The sequence below is a fragment of the Blennius ocellaris genome (assembly GCF_963422515.1).
Source record: "Blennius ocellaris genome assembly, chromosome: 1".
Taxonomy (NCBI): Eukaryota; Metazoa; Chordata; class Actinopteri; order Blenniiformes; family Blenniidae; genus Blennius; species Blennius ocellaris.
Window position 1 is genome coordinate 21,951,490 of NC_137650.1, and position 26,740 is coordinate 21,978,229.

General features: G+C 41.0%; 1 protein-coding gene across 1 annotated transcript; it reads right to left on the reverse strand.

Annotated features, from left to right (window-relative positions):
* Nucleotides 1-4,374: 4,374 nt before the first annotated feature.
* fes (FES proto-oncogene, tyrosine kinase) lies at nt 4,375-25,017 on the reverse strand (the record flags this gene model as incomplete). Its single annotated transcript, XM_080497665.1, has 18 exons — nt 24,790-25,017; nt 22,954-23,127; nt 17,871-17,967; nt 17,545-17,728; nt 16,510-16,647; nt 16,278-16,397; nt 15,651-15,773; nt 11,572-11,761; nt 10,474-10,557; nt 9,473-9,682; nt 8,878-9,000; nt 8,269-8,322; nt 7,284-7,402; nt 7,075-7,169; nt 6,836-6,959; nt 4,847-5,004; nt 4,590-4,712; nt 4,375-4,517 (listed from the first exon to the last, which is right to left on the reverse strand). Exons 1-18 carry the CDS (start codon nt 25,012-25,014, stop codon nt 4,375-4,377), a joined length of 2,484 nt encoding a protein of 827 aa, XP_080353791.1. The 5' UTR covers nt 25,015-25,017.
* Between the last annotated feature and the right edge of the window lie 1,723 nt (nt 25,018-26,740).

Consider the following 26,740-nt stretch of genomic DNA (forward strand, 5'->3'; position numbering starts at 1 on the left):
GTATATTTGTGATGTTTCTCATAATAGAATGGCATAAACATGACGTTTGGTCCCTTTGGCTTTAACAAAGCGTCTTCAATTTAATGCTGCTGATTCAAGCGTTGATGCCAAAAGGTAAACAAAGTGTGCATGAACATCAGCACTGTACAGAGAATAGTTTTAAAAAAGACACACCCAGTCAGTCTAGTGAGTCAGATGGAGTGTAATGCTTGTGTAAATAAGACATTGTCTTGTAGGAGACTAGCGCTCCATAATGTATGGGGGAATCTCTGTCATCTTTGTCTTTATCTCACATTTTTTGATCACGAAGGTTCAGTTCCAGGCACATGCAGACTGAACCACACATGTCACACAGTCTCATGTGCTTCTTTCAGTTCTGCAGGTGACTTTGCAAGAAATCTTTGTAAAGACTGGCGAGAAATCTCTCTTCATAATCAGCATGTGATGCTGTTTATTCATACTCACTTGAAAGTCTCAAACTATAGAAATTTCCTTCAGTAACACATCAGATGTACATTTTTTTGTTGTTGCTCATATTTTAACATGACTTAAAGATTTAAAATAGTGTCATGGAAACACTTAACTATACACTGCCAGATTAGGGTTTATGTTTCATAAAAGGAAAGCCTGAAAATAAAAAAAAGAAACATATATTATGTCTTTCATTCATGATTCATGTTTTTTTCCTTTTTGCTTTAAGTTGATAAATTTCATACGTTCCTTTTTTTTAAAAATTGTTTTAATAGCAGGTCAATTATTTTATAAACATTAATTTCACATTCTGACTGATTCCATTTTTACTTGGTTGCATGAAATGAAAAGTAATATTTTCCCTCTATTATCATTAACTTGCCTTTTGGAGTTGAATGATTAAAAGCAGCAAACAGCTGGTACGATCGGGGAAATGCTTTCAAATCGCTTTTGTTTAAAAGGAGTCATTTTTGATTCAGATGCATTACGTTTGAATTATGGATGTATTTAAAATGTGTTAAAGTTTTTCTTGGGAACTGTGAACAGGCACAAACACGCTATTTCACTGGCACTCTTTTTCAGCAGAGAACAATTGTGTCACGGGGTTTAAACGCTTGCAACCGAGCTGGTTCACATGTATTATTAACACTGCGTTTGCATTCTGTTCCTGAACAAGCTCACATGCAGCCACATCGGCCATATTGTATTAAACCAATTATGTTAAAACCGAGATGAGGATGGCATGGGAGGACGACGTTTTAAAAAAAAAATGTGGATCAGGAGGCTGTTGTTTCAAATGCCGAATGGAGTAATCTGTTATTTTTACAGTCTGTAAAGCTTATTCAACCCGATGTGTGAGACCTGATGTGTCTTATGCTGAGCCTGGTCTTCACAAGACACTCAGGTGACAAGAGAAACCTACCGAACATGCTCAACTGGTAAGGTTTCACATTCAAAATGACTTGGAGTCGAAGGGTGAGGAGCAGCAGGGGCCACACCTTCGTCTCTGCATATCTTTGACAATAAGCTGAATACACTACAAAGCCTGTGTGCTCATTTGACATCATCCAAACTCAATACCAACTGTATTATGCCATAATTGCTATTATTATTATTCTGTGGTATTTTTGAAGGAAAACATGAAGCTTTGTTATTCTTTTTTTTCTTTTCCTTTGTGTAACTGGAGAACCCATAATCGTGTGAACGCTGCTTGACAATTCAAAAGTTGTGCAACATTATCTGGAAGTACAGTCACCTCCGACTACAAGAATATCATGTTTTCATTCACCAAAGGATTAATTTCAATTTGGATTACAGGCCTGGAATCCTGCAACAGGTAAACTGTCTTATCAGTCAAACACATAAAAAAAGGATTATCCAGCCATGTGTGTGAGTAATCCGTATCAAATACGGCTTAAGGACCGGCAAAGTAAATAAATACAGGAACAATTACTGTAAAATAGTCGACTTGTGTGAATGACACGAAAGCAGGGATATCCAGGGCCAGACAGCACAGTGACAGACAATCGTGTTAGCTTTGTGTCGTGGAATAGTTCAAAGCAACCTTTCTGTGACACTGCACGCCTACACTGCTATCATGAGGCCACACATCAGTGTCACTCAAAAATGCCACCTGTCTTCTCCGAACAAAAGGCCGATGCTGCGAATCAAGGGACTGATTTGTTGACTTTTTCTTCTCGTGCCAAAGCCAGGGAAATGTTTTCGAACAATGTTCAATTAAACTTTGAAAATCTGTCACTGCATTACAAACTACAACTCCATGTGACCCTGTACCAACACTGCTTTGTAGGTCCGCCCGGTTCCACTTGACTGACATACGCCTGTTTGTTCACGCATCTTCTTTACTTGGAACAACTTGTGTGTCGCACTCAGCAAGAATTGGAGTGTTACAAAAAAAAAGAAATCTCACCAGAGTGAACGGATCTTGAGTAAGTGATTAATGCAGCCTATATTATAAGCAGCAATGACACAATTACTGAGAAAACAATAAAAAAAAAATGCTTTAACTTCCCAGTGTGTCCTACTTCCACATCACAGTGTGTTAACATAGTGACACAGTGGTGAAGTGGTTAATGCTCTTGTGGCACAGCCATAAGGTCTGAAACACTTAATTAATGAATTATGATTTAAAAAAAATTAAAAATATGGCAAAAAAAACACAACATTGTGTCCCACAGTGAGTCATTTCCACCCTCAAACCTTCCTGCTTCCCCTCCAGAGGCCGTCAGTCCCAGAACTGGAACATTGAGGTTGAAGGTTTGAGCCAGGGAGCGCCGGCAGAAAAACAAAATCACTGAAGTGAAAGAATATTTCCATCCCCTATTCTAAAAGCATCTTCATTTTAATTTATTTTGTTTGTTTTTTTTAACCAGCTCTGGTTCAGTGTACATCCTGCCTCCTGCGTTGTATTCACTGGGAGAAACTCTCCAAGCAATGACATTGATCACATTTGTGAAAAAAAAAAAAAAAAAAAAAAATAGGTGTTTTGGAAATGGAAAAGACCTACAACTATATGTGGGGAGATATTTCTTGTCGGCACATATTTTCAGAGAGTCGACTTTCCTGCGAAAAGTCAAACGATCATCAAAACTCAAAAATAGCTGAGTCATCATTATACACCACACTTTTTGACATTTTGAGCCAGGTAGAACAAATCTGATAACACCGCTGACATTTCAAGCTGAAATGGTAGATTTATAAGCCAATCGTCCCATTACTTATCCAGCGTGTAAAGATGAGGTCCAAATGTCTTGTTAAACCTTTAGGAGCTGCTGTGAAATGCAAAAATCTCATACAGCATTCTGCAGAGCGTGGGGTGACATGGGTTGTTGTTGTTTTTTGGTAATAATTCTTTGTTAATGTCACATAGACTCACATTATTACAAATATAATTACATCTGTGGCCGAGATTTAAAAAAAAAAGAAAGAACCTTTCTAATAGAGTCTATAATATATCATGTATTTCATTTGGATGCATCAGATAACCAGAGCTTCTCGTCCGGAACTGTCCCTCGTGTTGAAACACAAGCTGTTTGCTGTTATCCGGACACTCACACAGCTGTGGTAAATTCACAGAGGAAGCTGGCTGCTTACACTGTGGATAAAATGGATGTCACTTTGGCCGTGCTTCATTTCTGTTGCATCAGATTATGAAGAGTCAAAGCAAATATGTTTTAAACAGGTTCGGTCATGTCCGTACAGTATACATGTTTTCTGGGGATTTTATTTGGCTAAAATGTGGGGGAAATCTATTTTTATTTATAAAGGGTATTAAAAAAAAAAAAAAAAAAAGCCAAACAAAAACCATTTAATCAATTTGATTTTATTCAGCTTTGTTAAAAGTATTTATGTGTGGATTTATGAGTATGTTTTTAAGCATACATCTAGGTCGAGATTGTGAAAGGTTGCTTTTATGAGTTGAAAAAACAGTATTTTATGGAGCGCAAAGGGAGTTACAGTTAAGTCCTAATTGTACCCTTTGGTATTTTTCCTTCTCCGGTGTTTCAGGAGAGCTCTACTGAAAATCCGATTACAGAGTCTTGAACAAGACACGCTGTAAATGTTTTCAGGAAAAGCTGTCTTTAAATAGGCAAAGACAACAGAGGAGAGTTCTGCCACGAGCTCGCCTGTCGATGTTCAATGAGTCCTGAAAGTCACTTTTCACTTCACTTTAACAGCGAGGACAGAGTGCGCCCTCTACCGGCCACCAGGCGGAACTGACAAGCTATATATGCTTTTTGCGCGTTTTTTTTTATTTTTAGTATTTATTCAGCATGTTTCATTGACTTCCCACTTACTTTATGAAACAAATAAAGAAAAAACAAAAACAAAAAAACAAAGAGAAAGAAGAAAAAAAAATCAACCCCACTATGAATCACTGCATCAGGAGATTTTGTTGTATATGGCACTGAGCTCGGCTCGGAGTCTCTTGAAAGAAGGCCTTTTCTGGGGGTCGTACTCCCAGCAGTTGCTCATAATCCTGAAGATCTCTGCAGGGCAGCCTTGCGGTGCGGCCATACGGTGTCCTGAAAACAGCGAGGCAGATGGTGTGGTGGTGCTGAGCCGCCTGGTCAAGGTGAGTGGATGTCAGGCCTTACCTCTCTCCACCTGCTCTCGGGTCTGTTGGTTGGTCATGCTCGCGTAGGGCGTCGTTCCCATGGAGAAGGTCTCCCACAGAAAAACCCCGAAACTCCAGACGTCGCTCTCTGTGGTGAACCGACCTGGAGACACCAGCAGGGGGCAGCATGAGCACAGACGCGGGCCCCAAGCAGTGTCAAGGCTCGAGTTGCACGGTTGGAGCGAGGCAACGTGTTTTTTTCAGTGAATTGAGGGCCGAACAGCTCTTGTGGTGTACCGTAGTTCAAGGCTTCTGGGGCAGTCCATTTGACGGGGACCTGCCTGGGCCCCCCCTCTGTAGAGTACACGCCGTCGTCCTGCTGACGGGACATCCCAAAGTCACTGATCTTCACCATGTTGTGCTCGGCAACCAGACAGTTTCTGGCTGCAAGGTCTCTGAAAGGAGCAAAAACAGAGAGAGGAGGCGGGGGGGGGGGGGGGGGGGGGGGGGGGGGGGGGTATCTAAGAGGCCGATGAAAAATAAATGCAGAAAGACGCTCGGTATGAAAGAACTAGTGAGGGATGCAGGCTGCAGTAAAAAAAAAAAAAGGGGGTGACAGAACAGGCGTTCTTGTCATGTCTGTGGTGTTGCGTGTGAGTGCAGTTTGACATGCAGCCTTACAGGCTGAGCAGCTCCCAGCAGTCTGCTGTGATCAGTCCCCACTGGGCAAACTGTAATGTAACTTCTGTAATGAGACGGATGTCACAACCTCCACCTCCTCACAGCTCCTTGCACCTCCGACGCTTCATCCTCACCTCCTTATTTCCACATCCACTAATATGCTTATAAAAAAATAATGATAATAAATTGAGCGTCCCATTTCTGGTTGGATTTACAGCAATTATAGGGAAAAGAGAAACAGTTTGGACCGAGGCTTATTTATTTGACCCTTTTTCTTATTTCTCTCAGCAGTGAAAGCTGGATGCCTTCCATGCAGCCCGACCTCAGTCTTTTGAGGCTGTTTGTGAGGGTGTTTTTTTTCTATCAGCTTCTGAATAATGTTCTGAAGGATTTCATCAGGGCTTTTTCCTTCATTCTTGCGACATGTCTGTTTCACAAATGATTTAAAAAAATAAAATAAAATCCACTATTAGAAAAAGAGTTTATATGACTCTGAATGGTTGAGGACAAGTTATTAAACACTTAACACCTGAGGTGAATTGTAAAATTTATCAACAATTCAGACAGAAACATAGAAACAGCTAAATGATCCACACAGGACCACGTCTTTTCCAACAAGCTTTTCAACTTTTTAATATCGATAAATCTTCTGTTCAAACAATTTCAGCTTTATTGTTTTTATTGTGTTTTCAACTGTCAATCAGGCTTCCTGTATTATAAGAAAATCTAAAAGCATTTTTCAAAAGTTATTATATATAACGGTAGCTGTTTGAAAATACAGCATTATTGTAGTTTTTCACTCGTGGATTTATTACAAAGACGCCTTTTTTCTTTTTATACGAGAACATCATAGTTTGTTTTGATTAAAGGAAACTTTAGATCACTGCTTTCATGTTGAAAGTTTCATTCCACATTTGAGGAAGTGAGTGATGTTCTGCTTTATGTTGATTAAAGAGAAGGCGTACAGATCCACATGCCTGCATGCGGCTCATTCCAAATCTTCTTTGTGAAAAGTTATTGTTTTGAGTGATGAATAAAATATTTTATACGCAATGAAAATGTTTGTTTTTGTTTTTTTCCCCCATGTTTATATTTTGATCCATTCCACAATTTCTAGAAATCTCTGAAGTCACTGATAAAGGAAAGCTTTTCTCAGTGTAGTTTTTGGATTACTTCTGTAATCCATTCATCATTTATATTTCTGTGTCCCACCGAAGATCACAGGCGGGCTGGGATGGAGACGTCATAACGCTGAGTGAATGATTCCAGGAAAATATCTAAATAAACCCAAAACTCTTTACTCGCGCTCATTGATCATAACACCCTGTGCAATGTCTGTCCCTGATTTCATCGAACGGACGGTGAACAAATGTATATTCCTGCTGCGTATTGTAGATATGTTGGTTTGTTAATCCTACTTCCTTCAAGGATATCCACACAATGTTTATATGATCGCACGTTTGAGTTGGAACACATTATTACATTGGGCTGACTTCCTGATCCTTGACAGCGGGAGGTTCATGAACACTTTTTTCAATTTTATTCTACTTCAAATGTTAACCGTGTTTAATTTCCTCATTGATATGATAGAAGTCATTGACCAACCTGTGGATACACTTCTTGCTCTCCAAATACTCCATACCAGACGCAACATTTTCAGTCATTTTGGCCAAAATTTTGGGTGTCAGATTGTGGCCCTCGGCCCTCAAGAAGGTGAGAAAGTCTCCGCCTGGGAAAGTGGAAACACAAAGAGATATGAGGGAGGAGAAAGAGCTACTAATGGTTCTGAAGGGACAAACAAGCCGGGTGATCTAACAGTGGTGCGTCACAGGATCATTATTTACCTTCAACCAGCTCCATGATGATGTAGATGGGTTGTTTCTGTGTGCACACTCCAATAAGTCTCACAATGTTGGGGTGGTTGTACTGCTTCAGGATCCTGGATGGAAAGAATAGAAAACAATAGACACAACAAGTTGTGTCTATTGCTTTTGTGTGTGTGTGTGTGTGTGTGTGTGTGTGTGTGTGTGTGTGTGTGTGTGTGTGTGTCAACCTGGCCTCCATCAGGAACTTGTTCTTCTGCTCCGGGGCCAGGTTCTCCTTACAGCTCTTCACAGCTACGGGAGTATTATCAGAGCATAAACGGCCACTGAACACCTCTCCAAAGTTACCCTGTGTAATACCAAAAGAAACTTTTTTCTTCTCTCTTCTTTCAAAACATCGTTCAGCACACATTTTGCACCACACCAGACTGTTTGCGGTTGACGCTCAGACGACAAACGATTGTCCTTGATTGAAGCAAAGATGTATTTACGACGTTTTTTGACTATAATCATTTGCAGCGTCTATGTTTGAACTCCACAGTCTTCACGATGACTTCACATTGTTCAGTTCTTCTACTGTTACCTTGGGATCTTGCACACTGTCTGTTCATCTGCCTCCGGAGAGCAGTTTCATTGTCTGTGAACGACAACATCATCTACCTCCCGTATCATAACTCGAAAATCAACTCAGATTTCATGAACACTCTCTTTCAGCCAGTAAGATAATTATAATTTGTGGACTTTGAAAATATTTACTGATCAGCCACAATATTATAACCACCTGTCTGATGCTGAGTATGTGCTCCTACAAAGCAGAAGCGGCTGCTGTGTTATTGGGCTCCATGATCTTATCAGCTGGTCCTTTAAGTTCTCTAAATTGCAAGGTGGAGTCTACAACGGGACCCCCATGATTCAATGAGCCCTGGCTGCTTGTGATGGTATTGCACTTGACAGTCTTTCTTTCCTTGGACCCCTATTGATAGACAATGACCACTGCAGACCCAGGAACAGCCAGCAACAGCCGGAGTCTTTTTCTGTCCAACTTTAAGGCAAGAATGTTAATTTGCTGCCGAAACATATATCAACCCCATAATCACGTGCCATGATAAGTAGATAATCGATGTCATCACAGTGGTCACTGCTTGGAATGTCGTTTATTGATCTGTACATGCTAATTTCACTCCTCCGTGTTAGCAAATGGTAAAGTTTACTCACCCGTCCAATCAGGTGTCCCAAGACAATGTCATCATGCTCAAGGACCCACTTGTCCTAACAGAGGCAAAAACCATGCCAAGGATGAGGGAGGGAAGGAGGGAAAGCAGAGTCAGTCATTAGAGAGAATGTTTCACCGTTTGTTCTTGACTGTCAAACTATTTACGTTAAAATTGTGTATTAAATCTGGCTCATGGGCGGATGGCGGCCTGCAGACATTTGCACCCTTACTCAGTGGTTAGAGAGACCGTTTCCAAAAACCAATAGATTATTGGATTCACATGTAATGGTAGGATGATTGTTACTGTAGGCACATTTTGTCCAGATATCATACTGATTTTAATTCAAGGTTATAAAAAAAAAAAAAATGCATGATGCATATTAATGGAGACTGAAGACATATTAATTCCAATCTATGAAATTGGCTGCGGTAGTTCGCATAAATACTTGTAGTTGAAGAGCTTACTTCTATCTGACTATCTGAGACAGAGCATGAAATGTATGCGTCCTCAACAAAGACCAAAGATATTCTCCTCCCTGATCTACAGAGCTGAAGACTATAGGGTGAGCGGTCCATTCCAGAACATTTGGGTGTCTGTGTGTGACAGTTACCTTCAGCACAGGTTTCTGCAGCACAATGTCAGACCTTCTGGTGATATGTTTTTGTGTGGCCAATAGATGGTGAATCAGCTGCGGGACAGTGTGGAAGCCTTCCCCGTCCAGACGGTACAGATCCTGTGCAGAAATTTTTTTTTACTGTTAAGGTCAACTGGTGTGCAAACAGAGGAAAATCTTGATTCACTGATTTAAAAAAAAAAAAAGAAGAAGATTCAAATAATATAATACGAAAACATTGCAAATCAGAATCAGTATAACTTTATTAGTCCCTGGGGGAAATACTTTTAAAAGTTTTTGAAAAATCTGAATGTGAAAAAACAGGTTTTGCATTGCATAAGTAATACATGACAACAGAAAATAGCTGTGTATGTGTTCATTCCACTCAGGGCTTCCTTCTATTTAGACAAATACATCTTTGGCAAAAAAGAATGAAAGATCAGGGGTGTTGATCACAATTTGCATGCATATTCACAAAAAAAAAAACGAAAACCCATAGACATTCAAAGTGAATGATGTAAGAATGTGAAATGCATTCACATAAATCGTGCTTTTGTCAGTGAATTCATTTCCATGAGGCAGATCTACTTACATCCACATTCTGTATGAGGAAATGCTTGCTGGATCCATCCCATTGCACTGACAGAACATAACCCTGCTTCTCTTGACTCTTCCTCACCAAGAAGTCTCCGTTGTTCTTCAGCAGCTGCTGGACCTCCAGCCGAGGTATAGCGCCGTGGTACCAACCCTGCTGCCCCAGAGGGCGATTCACCTCTTGTACCTGTTCATGGACTGGAAGAAGCTGTAGAGAAAAGCAGGATCTTTTTTTTTCATCTTTTTCGCTGACATGAATAATACAATAATAAGAGTTGGTAATAACAGTTGGCTTTCTGGGTGATTTTGCAGAGATTATATAGAGATACTTCAAAGATGAATCTGAAAAACTTTAAAGACTAACCACACCACCCTTTATGCCTCGAGGGGACCACGAGGCGGGGAGTTAGACAGGGAGAGGTAGCTCGCACAAAAAAAAAAAAAAAGCAACATTTTCATCCTTAAGCTCAGACTCTGATAGACTTTAAAAACTAAATTGTGTCAGGTGATCATTTCTTTGATTCTGGTGGAGAGACTGAACAAGGCCTTTTCCTGCGGAGAGTCTGTGTGGGTCACGGATCCCTCAGCGCCACTGTCAACAATGATTAAATAATGAAATGTAACATAGCTGCTTGGGAGACAAACTTGGTTTGAGGTCGGTAGAAATGTTGGAAGCGGCAGCTTGACCGACAGAAGCGACCTCAATCAGTCCCGAGACACCGTGAGGAGCACAAAACCCACAAGTACGATCACAAGCCTGACCGAGCTGAACCGTGCAGAGGATATGAGCCTCTGTGCCACTTTTTCCACAACATGATTTATTGTTTGTTGTGTGGCTTGAGGTTTGAGGGCACCCAAACAGGTATTGCAACAGGAGTCAAGAGCAAGAAGGTGCAAAGGTGGCAAAAAGAAATGTCCTTCAACTGTGACAAGAGCCTCTCATTTGAAAGGGGGAAATTTGTTTCTCCATCGGTTGTTATAAGTTAGTGTACAACGCACCTCAGTAGTTTTGGTCTTGAACAAGCTGCCCAGATTGTTTATAATCCCATTCATGCGGAGTTTGGATTGGATCCCGCTCTGATCCTGAAAAAATATCACATGTTATTGTCAATCAAACCTCAGTGTCGTTGACGTGTGTCGTGTTTAACCAAATGTTCCCCGAAGATGCGTTAAGGTAAGAAAACATTTTCTTGCTGACTGACCTTGTTCCTATTTATAGTAAATGGTGATATGAATAGGAACAAAACAGTATATGAACCAATGTCATTATTAAGATTTGGATGATAAAAGAGTATCATTCCTGCCCTGAGGACAAAGTTCACCATTTTACAGTCTCTCAAAATAACTCAATACTTTCATGTTATATTCAAACAAATGTAAGCCTCAGATTATGTTCTTTCACAGGTTATTTTTTGACAGGGCCAGTTGCCTCTGGGCTTATGTAATATGAATGGTGATTTCACAGAAGAAAAGCTGGGTAAATTGACAGAGGAAAAGATTTGGTTCAGTTTCAGGCTATAAAAAAAACAACAAATAAAACCCAAGTCTTCTCTGGTGCAGCTCAGATTGTTATAGAGCTTTGAATCAGTGTGCCAATCAGTGAGAACAGGAGAGGAAAATCAAGTTTATCATGGTGTATTGAGAATTCAATAAAGGGAAAATCCCACAAAATAATTTGTGTTGATCTGAGGTCAACTAAAAGTTAACTTTATGTACTATACTGTATGCTGTAAAACTAAAAGTTTTCCCACAAGAAGGTGTTTAGGATACAAAATGTACATTTCAGACTTTCACTTGAATTCTAAAGTATAAACTTATTGTGGCCCCTCAATGTATATTTATGTCTAAAGTGATTTAGCAAATCAGTCTTGTTTAGAGAAAATAGAGAAAGAAAGCCCAGGCCTGGGATTTTAAACTCATTATGAACGGAACACTCTTCATTATATGCGCACTACTCTCAATTGTAAACGTCCCAATGAGACATTTTTATTCCTTTTACCACTCCTTGTTTATGGAGCTATATTCATCCCTGGCTGGCTGACAGAACCAATAATTACATAAGATCAAAGACAGAGAGCTGCGTTATGAAGAACACACATTGCTTGAAGAGGATGAAAGTGAAACAGTGTCTCCATCCAGAACAGAGGGAGGATCTTTGGAGCCCAGCTCGTCCAGTTTCTCCTTAAGAAGAAGCCTCTGAGCCTCCAGCTTGGCTCTGATGCCTCGTGACAGAGCGACCTGCTGCCGGCACTCCTCCATCGCATGTCTCTTGCTGAACTGGTAAACCCTGGACAGAACAAAGAGCAGTTATTTCCCCTGTTTCAGTGTAATTCAAAGGCTTGTACAAGTCAATAAAATAACACTGCTCAGTACAAAAGCACACAGGCATCGATAAAATGGCTGTTTGTGCTAGTCTGAGGTTGCTTCTCATTGATTAATGCAATCAATAAACGGGCTTTTTCTGCCACCAGATCAGTCTGTCCCTGTCCTGTCAGTGTCCATGTTAAACCTATAAACCTTGAATGACCCGGGGATCCCACTCCCAAGTCTGGCGAAACAGAGCTACAAGCCTAGAGTTCATTAATTGCAATGGTTCCTTATCAAAACATACCAGCAAATCTGGAATGACCTGTTAGAAGAGTGCACGTGACATCCACTGCATACAGACAGTCCAATCATTTCATTGAGTTATTTCCACATGAGCAGTTTCGTCAGAAAAGAAACAAACAGGCAGCTGAAAGGAAATTAACTGACAACACTTTGAAAAAGCCAGTGGCGTGGGTCTAGACTGGCAGCAGAGAGCTTCAGGGCAGCCGGAGGAATCTGAGGGTCAGGGGAGGGATGATGCCTTTTACTTAGAGAAAAATATATAACCGAAACACACATTACTGCATTTGCTGGAAGTGTAATGGCAACACATTGGAGTTATTAAACAAGATGTAGCGCAAAACCATAAATTTGACAGCACTGCAATATATAAAGACCATAAACACGATTCCAAATGTTGCACATGGATCTCGGCAGCCATGACAATAATATCACAATAATATCACATAATTACAAAATAATTCATTTAGCCATAAATTACAACCATGCAATTACACAGAACATTTGGTATGAGAGTCTGTGGCATGGTGGACTCACTGGGCGGAAACTAAATTTTTTTTTAAAATCATATAAACACACAGATATGAATATCAACAAAATAACAAAACACCAAACAGTGAAAGACTCAAGTTAAAGAGGAAACTGACTTTGTCACTCCGTGTGGTTTCTGGTGTTGAATTTAACAATAAAGTGGCCATGAAACAACTAACACTTTGTCGCTCCGAGTGACGAGTCCTATTGACGCAGCCAACAGGATCCGTGTTCGGAGGAGCCTCGTCGTTGTGAGACTCAAATGTGGAGAGCAGAAGCGACAGGTGGGATGTGGTCAATTCTTCTCCATTGACAGCGTTTTGGATGAGCTGCAGTCTGTGCATGTCATGATAGCTGATCTCAAAGTAAACGGAACTGCATTATCTAATCAGGAAGTTATGGAAACATGAATGACCTTTTTTCAAATCAGCAAGGCTGAGAAACTGATCTGATCCTTTGTGAAGGCTTCAGTTGTGTTTCATAATCGGTCTCATTATGTATCATAAGGTTTGAGCTGATGGAGCGTGAATATACTTGCATTTTGGACTGTTGTGAAAAAATTTTTTCCCTCCTGACATTTTTGTCAGCAAACTATTCACTTAGACACGCCATTGCAAACTGACAAAAGCCACTTCCAACAATTTAAAAACGACTCCACATTTGTGTCGACTCCATTATAATTGCAGCAGTTGTCGTTTCTTCTTTAACTGCTGGAGACTAAAATATTTCATGTTTCCCTAATGGTCTCCTGCAGACCACAAGACATTTGAATTGCCACAGAGAAATGTGCACTTTTATACCACTTTGGATTCTGATACTAAATGACTGAGGGTGAAGGTTGGATAATAGCTGGTGGACAAGACGCCCGTCCCTCACAGGTAAGACAGACACATTTTCCCACATTCCCCCTTAAAGGTAATTGAAGTTCCACGATTAACTTTTCATTCATGTTCGTTTGGAAAACCTACATACGCAGGAAAAGAACATGCAAACTCCCCGCAGAAAGGCCCAAACCCAGATTTAAACCCACAACCTTCTTGCTATGAAGTGCTAATCATCATGCAAACTCCCTGCCAAAGTTTTTATATATTGACAAAAAACCTTCAGATTTGAGGGGCTGTGGAAGCAGGATCAACCAAAGTCCTCTGCCATGCTCTCAATGTGAACACTAAAAGTGCTTCATGACTCAATGATCAGACCGAACAAGACATAGAAGAAAAATGTTAAAATTGAATTCAAAAGGGGGACAATTTTCAGTAAGACTTTTTCAAAATGGTACAAAAGGGAAAAGATGTTCAATTAACAGCAGTGGAAGAAGGATCAGTGTGTGGCTCAGTTCTTTTTTTAATAATTGTTTCTTTTGGTACATATCTGCAGTTTATAAAAGGAGCTAATTCCAGCCGTGTGCCGCATGATGTCTTTTCTTCATGTCTGGTTTGGACTCATGAATTGACCAATTCCCTGCAGACGTGACGGACCCACCGGGATTGAACTCAGAAAGCGTTATAAGCCTTATATATTTCAGGTGCAGACCACTGAGAAACTTGCAGACAATGAGCAGCACCTCAAAAATCTATATTTGTCTGAAACCAGTGCAGAGATCCAAGCACCAAAGAAATGTGTCAGTAATTTGACAGCAGCCTTTCAAACGCGCGTCAAATGTGTGATGGAGTTATCGAGGCGTTTGGAGCAGAAAGGAGCACATCAAAGTGGTTTAACCCAACAAAAAGTATAAATGAGCTTTTAGAACTTTTCTCCAACTTCACGTTTTCACTATGTTAGAGGTGCCTGCGTGGTTTCAAAAATGTAATTTGAAATATTCAATGTTTAAATTAAAAGTGTTGAATAAATGTTAAATGGAGAAGAGTAAATGTTATGATATGTTATTATAGAATATGATGAAGAGGAATATACCACATGGTAAAATATGATATGACAAGACAAGGTAGGATATGATCAAATCAAATATATCACAATACAATAGGCTAAATTACTTAACCATATGTTAAAATATTTAATAATACAATATGATAAGACACAATATTATATGTGTACAAGATAACATACAATTTAATACAATATGATATGATGATGAGATATTATTAGATGATGTGATGTGATATGAAATAACACAAAAACAAAAGATGCTGATGGTCTGCAAAAATTATTGCTCTGACAAGCCTGCGTTTGTTTCACTTCTCAGCATGAGGGATGTCTTTTTTCTTTCTTTCTGGAGGGCTCTGACAACAGCAGTTTTTAATGATGCCAGAAAGATATCTGAGAGACATGAACGATTTGTGCAACAGTACCACAGTCAGAGAGCTAAAAACTTTTTTGAACAGCTTGTAGGCAGAATAGTTAACAAGACGCTTGCACCACGGGAGTTTTGTTATTGATGGCCTTGAATTCGAACACAACAAATTAAACTTTTTGCAGAAGGGTGAAAAGGTCACTGTCTGCTGGGCCGGGAGGCTGTAATTATTTACATTTTCTATATTAGATACATGCATCCCGGCTACAAGAGGCAGCATTAGGTCAACCTCATCACATTTTCCCTGGTAATTTACCAAATGTTTGGTAAAACACAAACAAAGGGATAATATAACCTCTGATCCCCACGTGGACCCCACCAGCGCTATATGTGCTCCCCAGCAGCCTCTATTAACAACAATAAACTTCTGGCAGAAGAACACTTTGTTACTGTTTGTCCTTCAGGAGCTCATTACTTCCTCAATGACTCCCATAGGAACGCAAAACGTACCTACTGAAACACCTACGGACAGCCTCATCAACCAAACAAATGAGGGAGTGAGCGTCATAACTCTGAATATACCTGCGGCCCCTGAGACCACCATAGTTATTACACCTTCGAACAGCCAACAGCTGAAGTCCCCGACGGGAAAGACAGGCCGGCTGCAGAGGCAAACTCTGGTCATTCGTCTTGGCACCTCCCAGAAGCCCTGCGTTTTCATATCAATACGTCTCTGTAACCTTTGAATTCAACATCACAGCGTGTGCGGCGCCAGCGGTCCTCTCACCTCTGGCCCTTCCTGACGCCTTCCTGCTCCTCCTCCAGCTCCAGCTCCAGCTGATCTGCAGACGTCTGCTGAGATCCCATAGTACGAGCCAGACTCAGCAGCTGCTCCTCAACTGCAGTCAACCTGGAAAAACACAGAGAATTTAAATTTTTCTTCTTTGTTTTTTTTTAATTGTTCTGCAATTTTACTTTTGTTTATTTTTACTGATCTATCTACTTTTGTTTCTTTTTTTTTTTAAATCATTATCCTTACTTCTATACTCATTGGTTATTTGATTTTATATTTTTTATCTCTCAAGTGTATTCATTTCTTAGCCCAATTTCATGGCAATATTCCAGTTTCTCTTCTCTTGATTTACTGAGTCGTGTGTCCTTGTTTTCACTTCACCTTAAATGGGCTTTAAAAAAGTTAGTCTTTCTCTTTTTTTAGTTTTCTGCTTCTTTTGCTGCACTTTGTAGACTCTGTTTCTCGACGGCTATATAAAGTTATTAAAATAATCGAGAGGAAGTAAGTAATGCAAAATGGGGTAACAAAATGTAAAGATGGGGGAGGATGAAGTGATAGAAACATGAAAAAAAAATGAAGATCAGCAGTCGCAATCAGATTGCATTGTGTTTTTGCATTCACTTGTGCTGAATGGTCTCCAGTGTGAGATCGTTCAGTTCGATCTCTCGGGGATTGAGCTGTTCGGCGTCCTCCAGGAGGCTACAGTCAAAATCTGCACACACAGGAATCTCCCCAACAGACCTGCAAGCACAAAACCCACAGTCCACAGGATCAGTGCTCTGCTCGGTTGTCTTTCATGACTTTGATGCTGCTGGGGGGGGGGGGGGGGGGGGGGGTGTTTTCCTCTGCCCACCTGTTCTGATGGATGAAACTCTCGTATTCCGTGTAAGGATCGATGGCTGTTAGAGCAGAAGACATCTCCCTGTGGATCTGCTGCACTTCGTGGTGGAGGAGAGTGGAGATGTCAAAGTACTCCTGCAGGATCTCTTTTCTGCAGGCTCAGGAAGGACAGCAGAGAGGCACATGATGCACAACTCTTGGACCAGTTTTATTGTAATACAAAAGATTTTAAAATGCGGGAGAAAGAGTTTGAACCAGGTTGTTCCTCTTCACACCCCCAACTTTTGCCCTCTCTGACTGGACAAGATTTTTGTTGTTGTTGTTGTTGTTGAATGCCAGGCTACAATGTGGTTCAAATCTAATAATATTCTTGTTAAAGGTTGTTGAAATTCCATCCATCCATCCATCGATTCTCAGAGTCTAACACAAAGTCACATATGCAGCACAAGCACTCTCTTACTAAGCTCCACACGTTACTACTTCTGTCTGTTTTGAGACTTTCAGCCAAACCTAACAGTTCATAAATACTTTAACTCTTTCTCCAATGTGTGTCACTAGTTCTTGTTTTTATCATTCTATTTTCAAAATAAAAAGTCAGTAACATTTCAGATGTGACAAGCGATTGTCAAATATTTAATGTAGACGGCTTCCAAACTCAAATTATCAGCTTCATAGCTTTGATTCTTGCATTTCTTTACTTCTACAGTTGGAATTTTATGTCATATCTTAAAGTTATGCAGCTCTCAGAAGTTTTCAAAAAGCACAAATGAATAAAAGCTGTCAAAACAGCCGCTCTCCTCAGCAGCTCAGCACAGTCAAACATTATCACCATAAAGCTGTGAGAATAAAACAAAAAATCCGAAACACTATCTGTAATTCATTGGTTTTAGGTCAGCATCAAATCATCAAATCAACTGACGATAGTGATGTTTGTTTATTGTAGTCTGTGACGAAACGCTCAAAAATGGCATTAATGAGGAGGCAAGACGACTCGAGAGAAATGAGTAAACAGTCGTGATGTGTTGTGAACAGGCAACAGGGATCTTACAGTATGAGCACCATCTCCTGCTGCAGAGTCTGCAGCGCGCCGAGCAGGGTGGGCTGGATGTGACTGTAGTGCTGCTCGTGGTAAACTTGAGCCGCTCGCACAGACAGGACGTACTCGTTATGGAGCTCGTGGAGTTTGAATGTGGCCTTTACGTAACGCTCTTTAGCCTTCTCTCGCTCTTTGTCTGCAAACAGAGACAAATACATTATATTTAAGCCAAAAAATGTTTTAATCATGATACAAAAAGGAGAAGGAAAACAAAATGACACTGTGCCAGGGGTGTGAAACCACTGTTAAGAGAAGTAAGAGCGACCAGGAACCCGCACCTTTACTGGTTTCCTGGTTCTTCCTCTTTGCCTGAGCTGCATCTCTCACCACCTGCCGGTAGCTGCTCTTCAGCCTCTCCAGCTCCGAGTGCGTCACCTGAATAAGAGACGGCACGTAGGAACTGTCAACACAAGTCATTAACTCGTTGTTGAACAAATAACTGAAAAGCGATGTCATCGACACAACAAACAATTAAAAGATGGTGATAAACTTTGAGGTATGGTTTTGAGGAAATAGAGAAAAAAGCACAACAATTCACACTTCTTGAAATTCTTTAGTCCCAAAAATAAAACTGTCTTGGATTTTAGTTTTGTTTCTTTCATTCAGTGCACCTGACTGATACAAATATGGGGGATTTTGTTGAATTCAATATAAATGAAAATCAATATTCAGAATATCTTACCATATAATGAGTGTTAATACATTTAAACTACTACCTTTAAATAAAATCACAAACATATAAAACACACTTTGAAAATCGTCATTGGGTGGAAAAGTCTTTTAACCATTTCAGTGAGTATTTAATTATTCTATGTGCAACCAAGAGAGGAAACAAATAACCTCAGAACTGTAACTGTTGTCAACATATCCAGTTGTTGTCAGATCCTCAGACTTGTTTATGTTCCTTCAGCCTAAAACCTCAAGCCCATGCGCTCGCTATTCTGAAATGACCCAAAGACCGGAGGGAGAGAACGTAAGGTCTGCCCGGGCTCATGGATCAGCAGCATGTCAGGCAGGCACCTTTAGGAGTTTTTACCGGCGATTAAAGACATTTTAAAATCAATACAAGAAGTGACAGCCAGTCATCAAGATACAAATAATGTGCTCTCTTCTTTCTTCTTAGTCAGCACTGAGGCAGCAGAGTTTTTAATCAGTCCTACAGGTTCGCACATTTTTGAGAAACATCAGATGGATGAGCATTAGAGCGGGCCAAGCGGCCAGCATGTCAGATGTGCTCACTGTGAGCGCTGACCTCCCACAAAGACACGTTCTCTCATTTTACTCATGAATTCATGGTCAGGAAAACACATTTTAAATTTGATCAAGGATGGGCAAGACATGGACTTCGTTGGCTTATTTGATTCAAGCACAGGAACTTCAAATGTGGTGTCACATTATTTGTATGGAATTGAACGTGGCCAGTGTGTTTTTCCTTTGGGTACTCTGGTTTTCTCCAACAGTCCAAACACATCCACTTTTACTCGAACATTGACTTTCAACTTTTTTTTATATCTGCCTGGTGTGCAGGTCACTTAGATTGCAGACAATAACATTAATAGAGACGTCCCAGGAGCCTGTGATCTAATTGTTTTACAAATTGGACAAGGTTAAAGGTGAGGAGCCTGCTGTAAGCTCACTCCCATCTTTTTTCATGTCAGTTTGACCTTTTAAACTCTGAGAGGAACTTTAGAGTTCGTCTGGCAAGTAACATTATATCCGTGAAATCCTGGACCACAGCCAATACATGAACTGTTCTTGATGTTTGATTTTTATTCTTCATTAAATCTATCTGTGTACAAGTTTTGTTGGATGAGCCAAAGACAAATCTCCACCCCAGAGGACAATATAGATTTATTCTATTCTATTCTATTAGTAGTCTGTCCATCTGTGCTATTTAAGCTGTCAACTACCATCTACATTAACACCAACATTTACATTGATGTTGCGTGGCCTTCAGATTTATAATCATTTTCTTTAACTCAAAAATGCAAACATCTTTATGATGAATTGTTTTTCACAACACATGCAAAATGCATATGTTACAGCCACACTGATATGTGTGAAGAGGACTTGTTTGTGGACCGGGTGTGTGTGTGTGCGTGTGTGTGTGTGTGTGTGTGTGTTTGTGTGTGTTTGTGTGTGTGTGTGTGTGTGTGTGTGTGTGTGTGTGTGTGTGTGTGTGTGTGTGTGTGTGTGTGTGTGTTCTCACAAACACAGGAAGTGGACAGCAGCCCAGTTAATGTTTCACATGAAACATGAGAAAAGACATGAGGAACTGATGTGGCTTTTTTTGTGTTGCAGGTGACAGTGTACTGCACTTCAAAAGTCACCGATCGCATCTCTGATGCTGTTGTTGTTTCAGTGATCACAGAAAAACCAGACATCTCGTAACCACTCAGTGATACTCAGACAAAAAAAAATTAGAGTTGTCTGGACTTCCTCTGCACAGCAAAGTGAGAAAATGAAAATGAACAAACTGCCTGGCAGATATTTACAATGCAAACCAGTATGGATCACTGAAATCGAACACATCTTTTGTCTCATGTAATTGGGTAATAAAAACACTCCAACGCTGCCATGGTTTGAAATAGCAACAAAATGCTTTTTCTCACACTCTTTCCAGTCTATTGAGTCTCATTTCATGTGACTGTTGTTATAACACTGCCATCATGGTACCCATCTTTAACCCAACATGACATACCTGAAAAAAATAGAGCTTCTTTCTGAGTTGTGACTCATGTCATACTCAGGAATACTCCACTTCATCATCCATCATGCTTCTGTGCCTGCTAGAGACACACGAGCTCTCAATCTAAACATTAAAACACTCAAGATAAATGAAAATAGCTTCTTTTTTTTTTTGTTCTGCCAAGACCTTCACTGAGATAGAGTTGGTGCCAAAACACATTTGCTCTCTGCAAAGGAAGGATCTGACATAATCTTCCTGTTGTGTACTTTATATTGATTTATTATTGATTCATTGCCAAAGCCACCAGACAAGGGTGGAATGAAAGAGATTAAAGTTCAGAACAGAGAAGAAAAACAACAACAAAAAACAGGAAAACAAAAGCAGCAATCGTGATGTGCTCATGAAAGCTCCAGCCAAAGCCATCGACACGAGCCCAGGCCAGAAGCCTCAGAACCCCACGGGCCAGGGGCCCATCCAGACCCCCAGAGCCACCAGTGGTCCCTTTAGAAGACCTTTCACCTCAGTGTGGGAATACTAAACCCAGAGTGACATCCTGGCCTGCTGACGCGAATGTTGATGAAAACCGCTTTTAATTTTCAAGTTAAAAATTCAGTTTGCAGAGTTAATTTTTCAAAGAAAGTTCGAGTCCGAGGTTGAAGGCCGTGTGCTGATGGGAGGTCTTGAACAGTTCTGCACTCCTACTTTTTAAAGTGAGTCAAAGTACACTTTATAACGTTCACACAAACCTTCATCTTTGCACCAATTAAATATTAGTTTACCTTGACAAAGGACTGAAAATATGTTTTGCTGTTGGCCTGATATTTTTCTTTCTTTCTATTTGCTCTGTCTGTGCATGTCTACTTATGCTCTGAAGAAAGAATTGTAAGCCACAAGGACGATAACCAACATTAAAAAATACAAATAAAAACCGCAGTGCCAGAGGCATGACTCAACAAAGGCCATTATTACAAGTTAGCAAAAAAAAAAAAACATAACAAAAATAAATGCAGTATTTGAGTGTGTGGGCTTGAATGTGTGTAATTTATAACTTATGTCGTGAGGATATCTGCCTGCACCATCTCCCTCTGGAGACCTGACTGCTGCTTCTTTGGGGGACGAAACACAAGCACTCATAAATTAAGCGTGTGTGTGTGTGTGTGTGTGTGTGTGTGTGTGTGTGTGTGTGTGTGTGTGTGTGTGTGTGTGTGTGTGTGTGTGTGTGTGTGTGTGTGTGTCTGGTGCCTTCAAGGCAGTTGACAAGGAGGTGAGAAAAGTACGGGAGGAGCTGAAGATAAAGATCAGAGAGTCTAAGGAGGAACACAGGAGGAAGCTTGAGGGGAAGCTCCAGCGGAACAATAAAGACAAAGAATAAGAACCATCACAGGCTAAACACAGTCCACCAACAGATGGTTGATGGATCTGTGGATAGGGGTGATGAACTCAATCTGTTCTGTAATAGATTTTAAACTGAGGGTCCCAACCTGCAGGAGGGAATCGGGACCGTGAAATAATCTTTACACCTTGGGAGCCAGTACAAAATCTCCAAGGATGCACAGGAGCCAAATACCGGTGTCGTGTAAATGGACACATCTTCAACATGAGCCTCCAGAGGTTCTCCAGAGGGTCTCTAAAGGGTCTCCACACTGTGGAAGACATCCTGCCTTGTTCTTCTGCCGAAGATACTGCATATACATGGGTCTAAGTACCACAGAACGATGGTGCTTGACATCCCACATCATGAAGTTCCTGGAGAGACTGGTCCTGGAGCAGCTCCGGCCCCTCTTCAGGCCTCAACCTGGACCTCCTCGAGTTCGAGCCACAACTCAGGACAGTGGATGCAATCGTCTTCCTTCTCAACCCCATCTACCAGCACTGTGAGAGTCCACCACCCACCATCGGGCTCTGCTGGGTCAGACACCTCAATGTGGGTGGATGCCACTCTCAAGTCCTGGACTGGTCACTGCCTGACTGGCAGGCTGCAGTTTGGGCACCTGCAGGACTGTGTGTCAGGAAGTGTGGTCAGCAACACCGGAGCCCCTCAGGACACCGTCCCCTCCCCCTTTCTCTTCACCCTCCATACCACAGACTTCAGCTCCTGCACTGGGACGCATCAGCAGGGGTGATGAGACCGAGTACAAGGAAAACGGTGGACAACTATGTCACTTGGCGTGAAGAGAACCATCTGCAGCTCAATGTGGTGAAGACCAAGGAGCTGATGGTGAACCTGAGGAGGAACAGGGTGTCTGCGTACCCCGTCTCCGTCCAGGGGTCCAGTGTGGACATTGTGGAGGACAACAAATATCTGAGGGTGGAAATGGACCACACACTGGACCATTTGAATCCTATTGTATTTATTCTGAGCGTTCTTTTTGTGTGGAATAACTAATCTACCTCTGGGATTAATAAAGCACTTCTATTCTATTATATACTATACATTATTTAAAAAAATACTGAACCACAGTAATTTCAGAGAAAACAAGTCTTTTAAGACCTAAGATGAGAGTTCTATTTAGATGATTCTACACGTTTAGTTCAAATGGTTTTATTCAGGGTCAAGAGCATGCTCTGTGAACGAGTGGGCCTCACAAGTAACGCTGGTGCTGTTGTGAGAGTGGAAGTGTGACTGAAAGACACACGTACTCAACATTTGTGCATTTGGTTGTGTCTCACACCTTGTTGAGTTCCTGTCTCAGCAGGTTCCACTGGTCTGTGTAGGTTTTGCGGAGCTGCTGCTTGTCTCTGATGAGCAGCGTCAGTTTGTTGATGGGGCCGTCCAGCAGATCTTCGGAACACTTCTTCATCACCTGACTGAGAGACTCCGTCTGCGAGACCAGCACGGCCCACGACTGGCAGTCACAAGAGAAAGTGAAAGAAACAGGACATGTGAAATTAATAAGTGGAAATACCAGAGAAACCACACACTTCTGTCAAGATCTGGAAACTCCGTCCCTGTCTTTGGACATAAACTTAGTCAGCTTATTTTGGAATTCCAACAGTATATTTTGGAGATTAGAAAAAAGAAAAGAAAAAAATACACGTTTACACAGACTTAGAAGGAAAATTGACCAAGGGCTACGAACTGGCAGTTTATTCTATGTGTATATATATATATTTGCTCCTCCCTGAGCTGTGAGGGGTCAAAAAAACCAATCATTTGTTCATCAGTTCAGCTCTCATGTGTCCACAAAGCCTCTCACTTGAACAAACCCTCATTACTCACAGTTAACAAAGCATCTTCACCACCTCTGTTTAAACTTTATTTAGTCGTAATCTGCAATAACTTTTCCATGACAACCACTTTGCCATTGCGTTCAAGTCTGAACGACTTGAAGTTTCCCCCACGGGCAGCAGGACAGAATCACTCATTTTACTGTTTGTATATCTTGTTACTATGAAGATGCGCTGGTCAGACACAGACCTGACAAGTATCATCTCTAGAGGAGTGTGCTATCCCACACAGCAAAACACTGCAAATATAAAAGTGACGAGAAGTCACTTTAATTCTCAAAGTGTCACAGATGGAGTTGCGAGTTGCTCGGCTCATCGTGAGCTTGTGTTCACTTAACTTTGCGGAGATAAATAAACTCCACCCACACACACATGACCTCTGAGGTTGGAGAGGAAAGCTGGCAGCATTTTCATCATCGCAACTTCTACTCAACACCAGTCCTGTTCGAAAAATGCATTTTTGACTTTGATCCGCTCCTTGCAGGCTTTAACACATCCATGAAAACAAAAGTGTGACAGAAAACAAATAGTGGAAAAACAATCAACAACCTGGAGACATTTTATTCATGAGAGTCAATCGAGAAGCAGGAGGAAAAAAAAAAAAGAAAATGTCATAGTCAACAATAAGATGTTTTCAGAGTATTTTTAGTGTGAGCCAGTTGACACTTTAATGGGGTGAATGTAGCAGTGCTCCATGCATCTGTGCATTTTATTAAGTTTAAGATGCAGGAGGCTGGAGAACGGCTGCATAACATATGGACCACAGTGGCACGACTCGTACAGTCATCACAACGAATAACTTATTTTATTGTGCCGTTTTTCTTTTAGAAGGACTTCAGCTCTCTATGAGGCATTTAAATGTGAAACTCAGACAGTAGCGTTAAGAGTCAAACTGTGGTGAAAGTGGTAATTTATTCCTGCAAGGAGCTTAAATCAAGTATGCAACATTCATAGTCATTGCCAATTCCTTTTTTTTTTTCTTAAAGAAAATCTCACTTTAGATTTTCATCTTTGTATTTTTGTACATTGTGTGTAAATACACACAATGGTAGGTAATGATAAGCACAACATTTTATATATATATATATATAGCTAGCAAATTAGCATTCATAAAAATATAAACATTTGAAAATAATTTGATTTAATCGATTATGCCAACATTTTTAAGCTGAACTTGTTTAAAACAAAATAAAACCAAATGAATTGAATTAGCAGACTTTCATTGACTGAAATGATGATTTGCTGTTTATTTGATGATGAGGGTCCGGTGAGGGTCTCACCTTGTTGAGCTGACTGATGTGGTCCAGCCCTGCATTGGGCTGAGGTCGGTCCAGCTTCTCCACCAGCCCGCTCATCTGGTGCAGCTGCATAGAAAACTCCCGCTCACTCTTTGCTCGCTGTACCATCCACTTTCTCATGACCTCCATCAGATGAAGCTCCGAGTCCAGCAGCCGCACCACCGCCGTGTGTGCCTGTGGACACCTCAGGTCTTCCCCGAAACCCATGTCTGGATAGATGGACCCCGCTCTCCTCTGGCCAGTGATATGCCGTCTGCAGTATTCCCTACAGCACGTTCATGCAACTGAAACAAATGTTGATGACCAAGAGATGTACTTCTCTGTGGCTGTGGAAGGCTTTCACTTCCCCGTCAGCACAGAAGCAAAAGCACTGAGGTGCAGGGTGAGTGGGGACTTCCTCCTGCCTGTGCGATTGTGGTTATGTTGCTGTAATTTTGCTTTCAATTTATGGCCAACTTGAGAGCTAAACAATCCACTAAACCCTGAATTACTGTTCAACGGATCAAAAATATAACACAGACAGGATGAGTGTGCATCTCCACAGTCAGATACTGACGTCTGCTTTTTATATTTATGAACGTCGTTCATCTGTCACACTGCAAAGGGAACAATGTCAAACAAAAGTAAGGAATTTAGTCCTGCAGGTAAATTACTTACATTCAAATTTATTAGAGCGACACGTGTGTCTCTTTCAGCTATTCTACAGTTCAGTTTTATGTTCATTTTACCAGGAACTCTCAATGAGGTAACAATTTATTTTGCATGCCAGACCTGACAAAGGAAGCAGCCAGTAAACATTACAAAAACAAGACAATTGATCGACGACACACACATATAAATACCACAAGGATAAATACACAGAAACCTTTTATGGATAAACACATGAGAGTCACACCTATATACATTGAAGAGGAAACAAGTCAAGTGGACACATTTCAAGGCTAATATTTCCATATGACTCAGAGGGTTTTCTTTATGTATTTATCATCTGTACTGTGTTATTCAATCCAGAATCACAAAACTGATAACAACAAAAGGCAGGAGACACCTGGACATCATTCACAGGGGTGGACGGGAGGCATTACACCCATTCACATTCACACCTACATTCAGTTTGGGCTGAATAATTTGCATTATTTTTGGACCGCAGGAGGAAAGCAGAGAAAACCCAAGCATGCACTAGGAGAGCATACAAACTACACACAGAAAGACCCGGACTCATATTGGGCATGTTGTCATCGTGAGGCAATAATGGTAACTACTGCATGACTCTTTGTGTTTCACTTTAGAGAGGACAAAGAAGAGAAAAAAAATCCTTGAATATTTTTTTTTTTTCAACACAAAAGAGGAAGAAATCAGTCTTCACTCCAGGATATACAGCCTGGGCATCATATGTTGGTGGACAATATTGAGCAACAGAGTGGAAGTTCATGAGGACAACCCAGAAAGAAACAACACTGGGAGTGTCTAAATGAGGAATTTGTGTCTGGTCTGGTGCCACCAAGCAGACCTGATTCACGCAGCCTTCAGACCGAGAAAGAGCACATAGAGGGAGAATGCGTCAAGGACAGCATGCACCCAAAGGGGAAAAGAAACTAAATAATAGATAGCTGAACATAGATTAAAAAAAAAACCCAGACCCAAAACATGTGGAATGAGGCTTTGGCAGCCAGAAGAGGAAGGGCAGTTGCAGGGTGACCGATGGTCCTGCACAGTGGATGTGAAACAGTGGACAGGTAGGATAAAACACAGAAATAGAGATAAGAGGGGAGAGAGGAGAGGCCGCTGTGCTTTAGGGACAACAAACAAGGTTAGAGAGATGTGGTAATCTCATTGGCAGGATGCAGGACTCCACACTGTAAGTACGGAGACCGCAAAAGACCACCTGGAATTGAAGGGGAAGATGGTGATAACAGGTTCAAGGCCTGAGGTA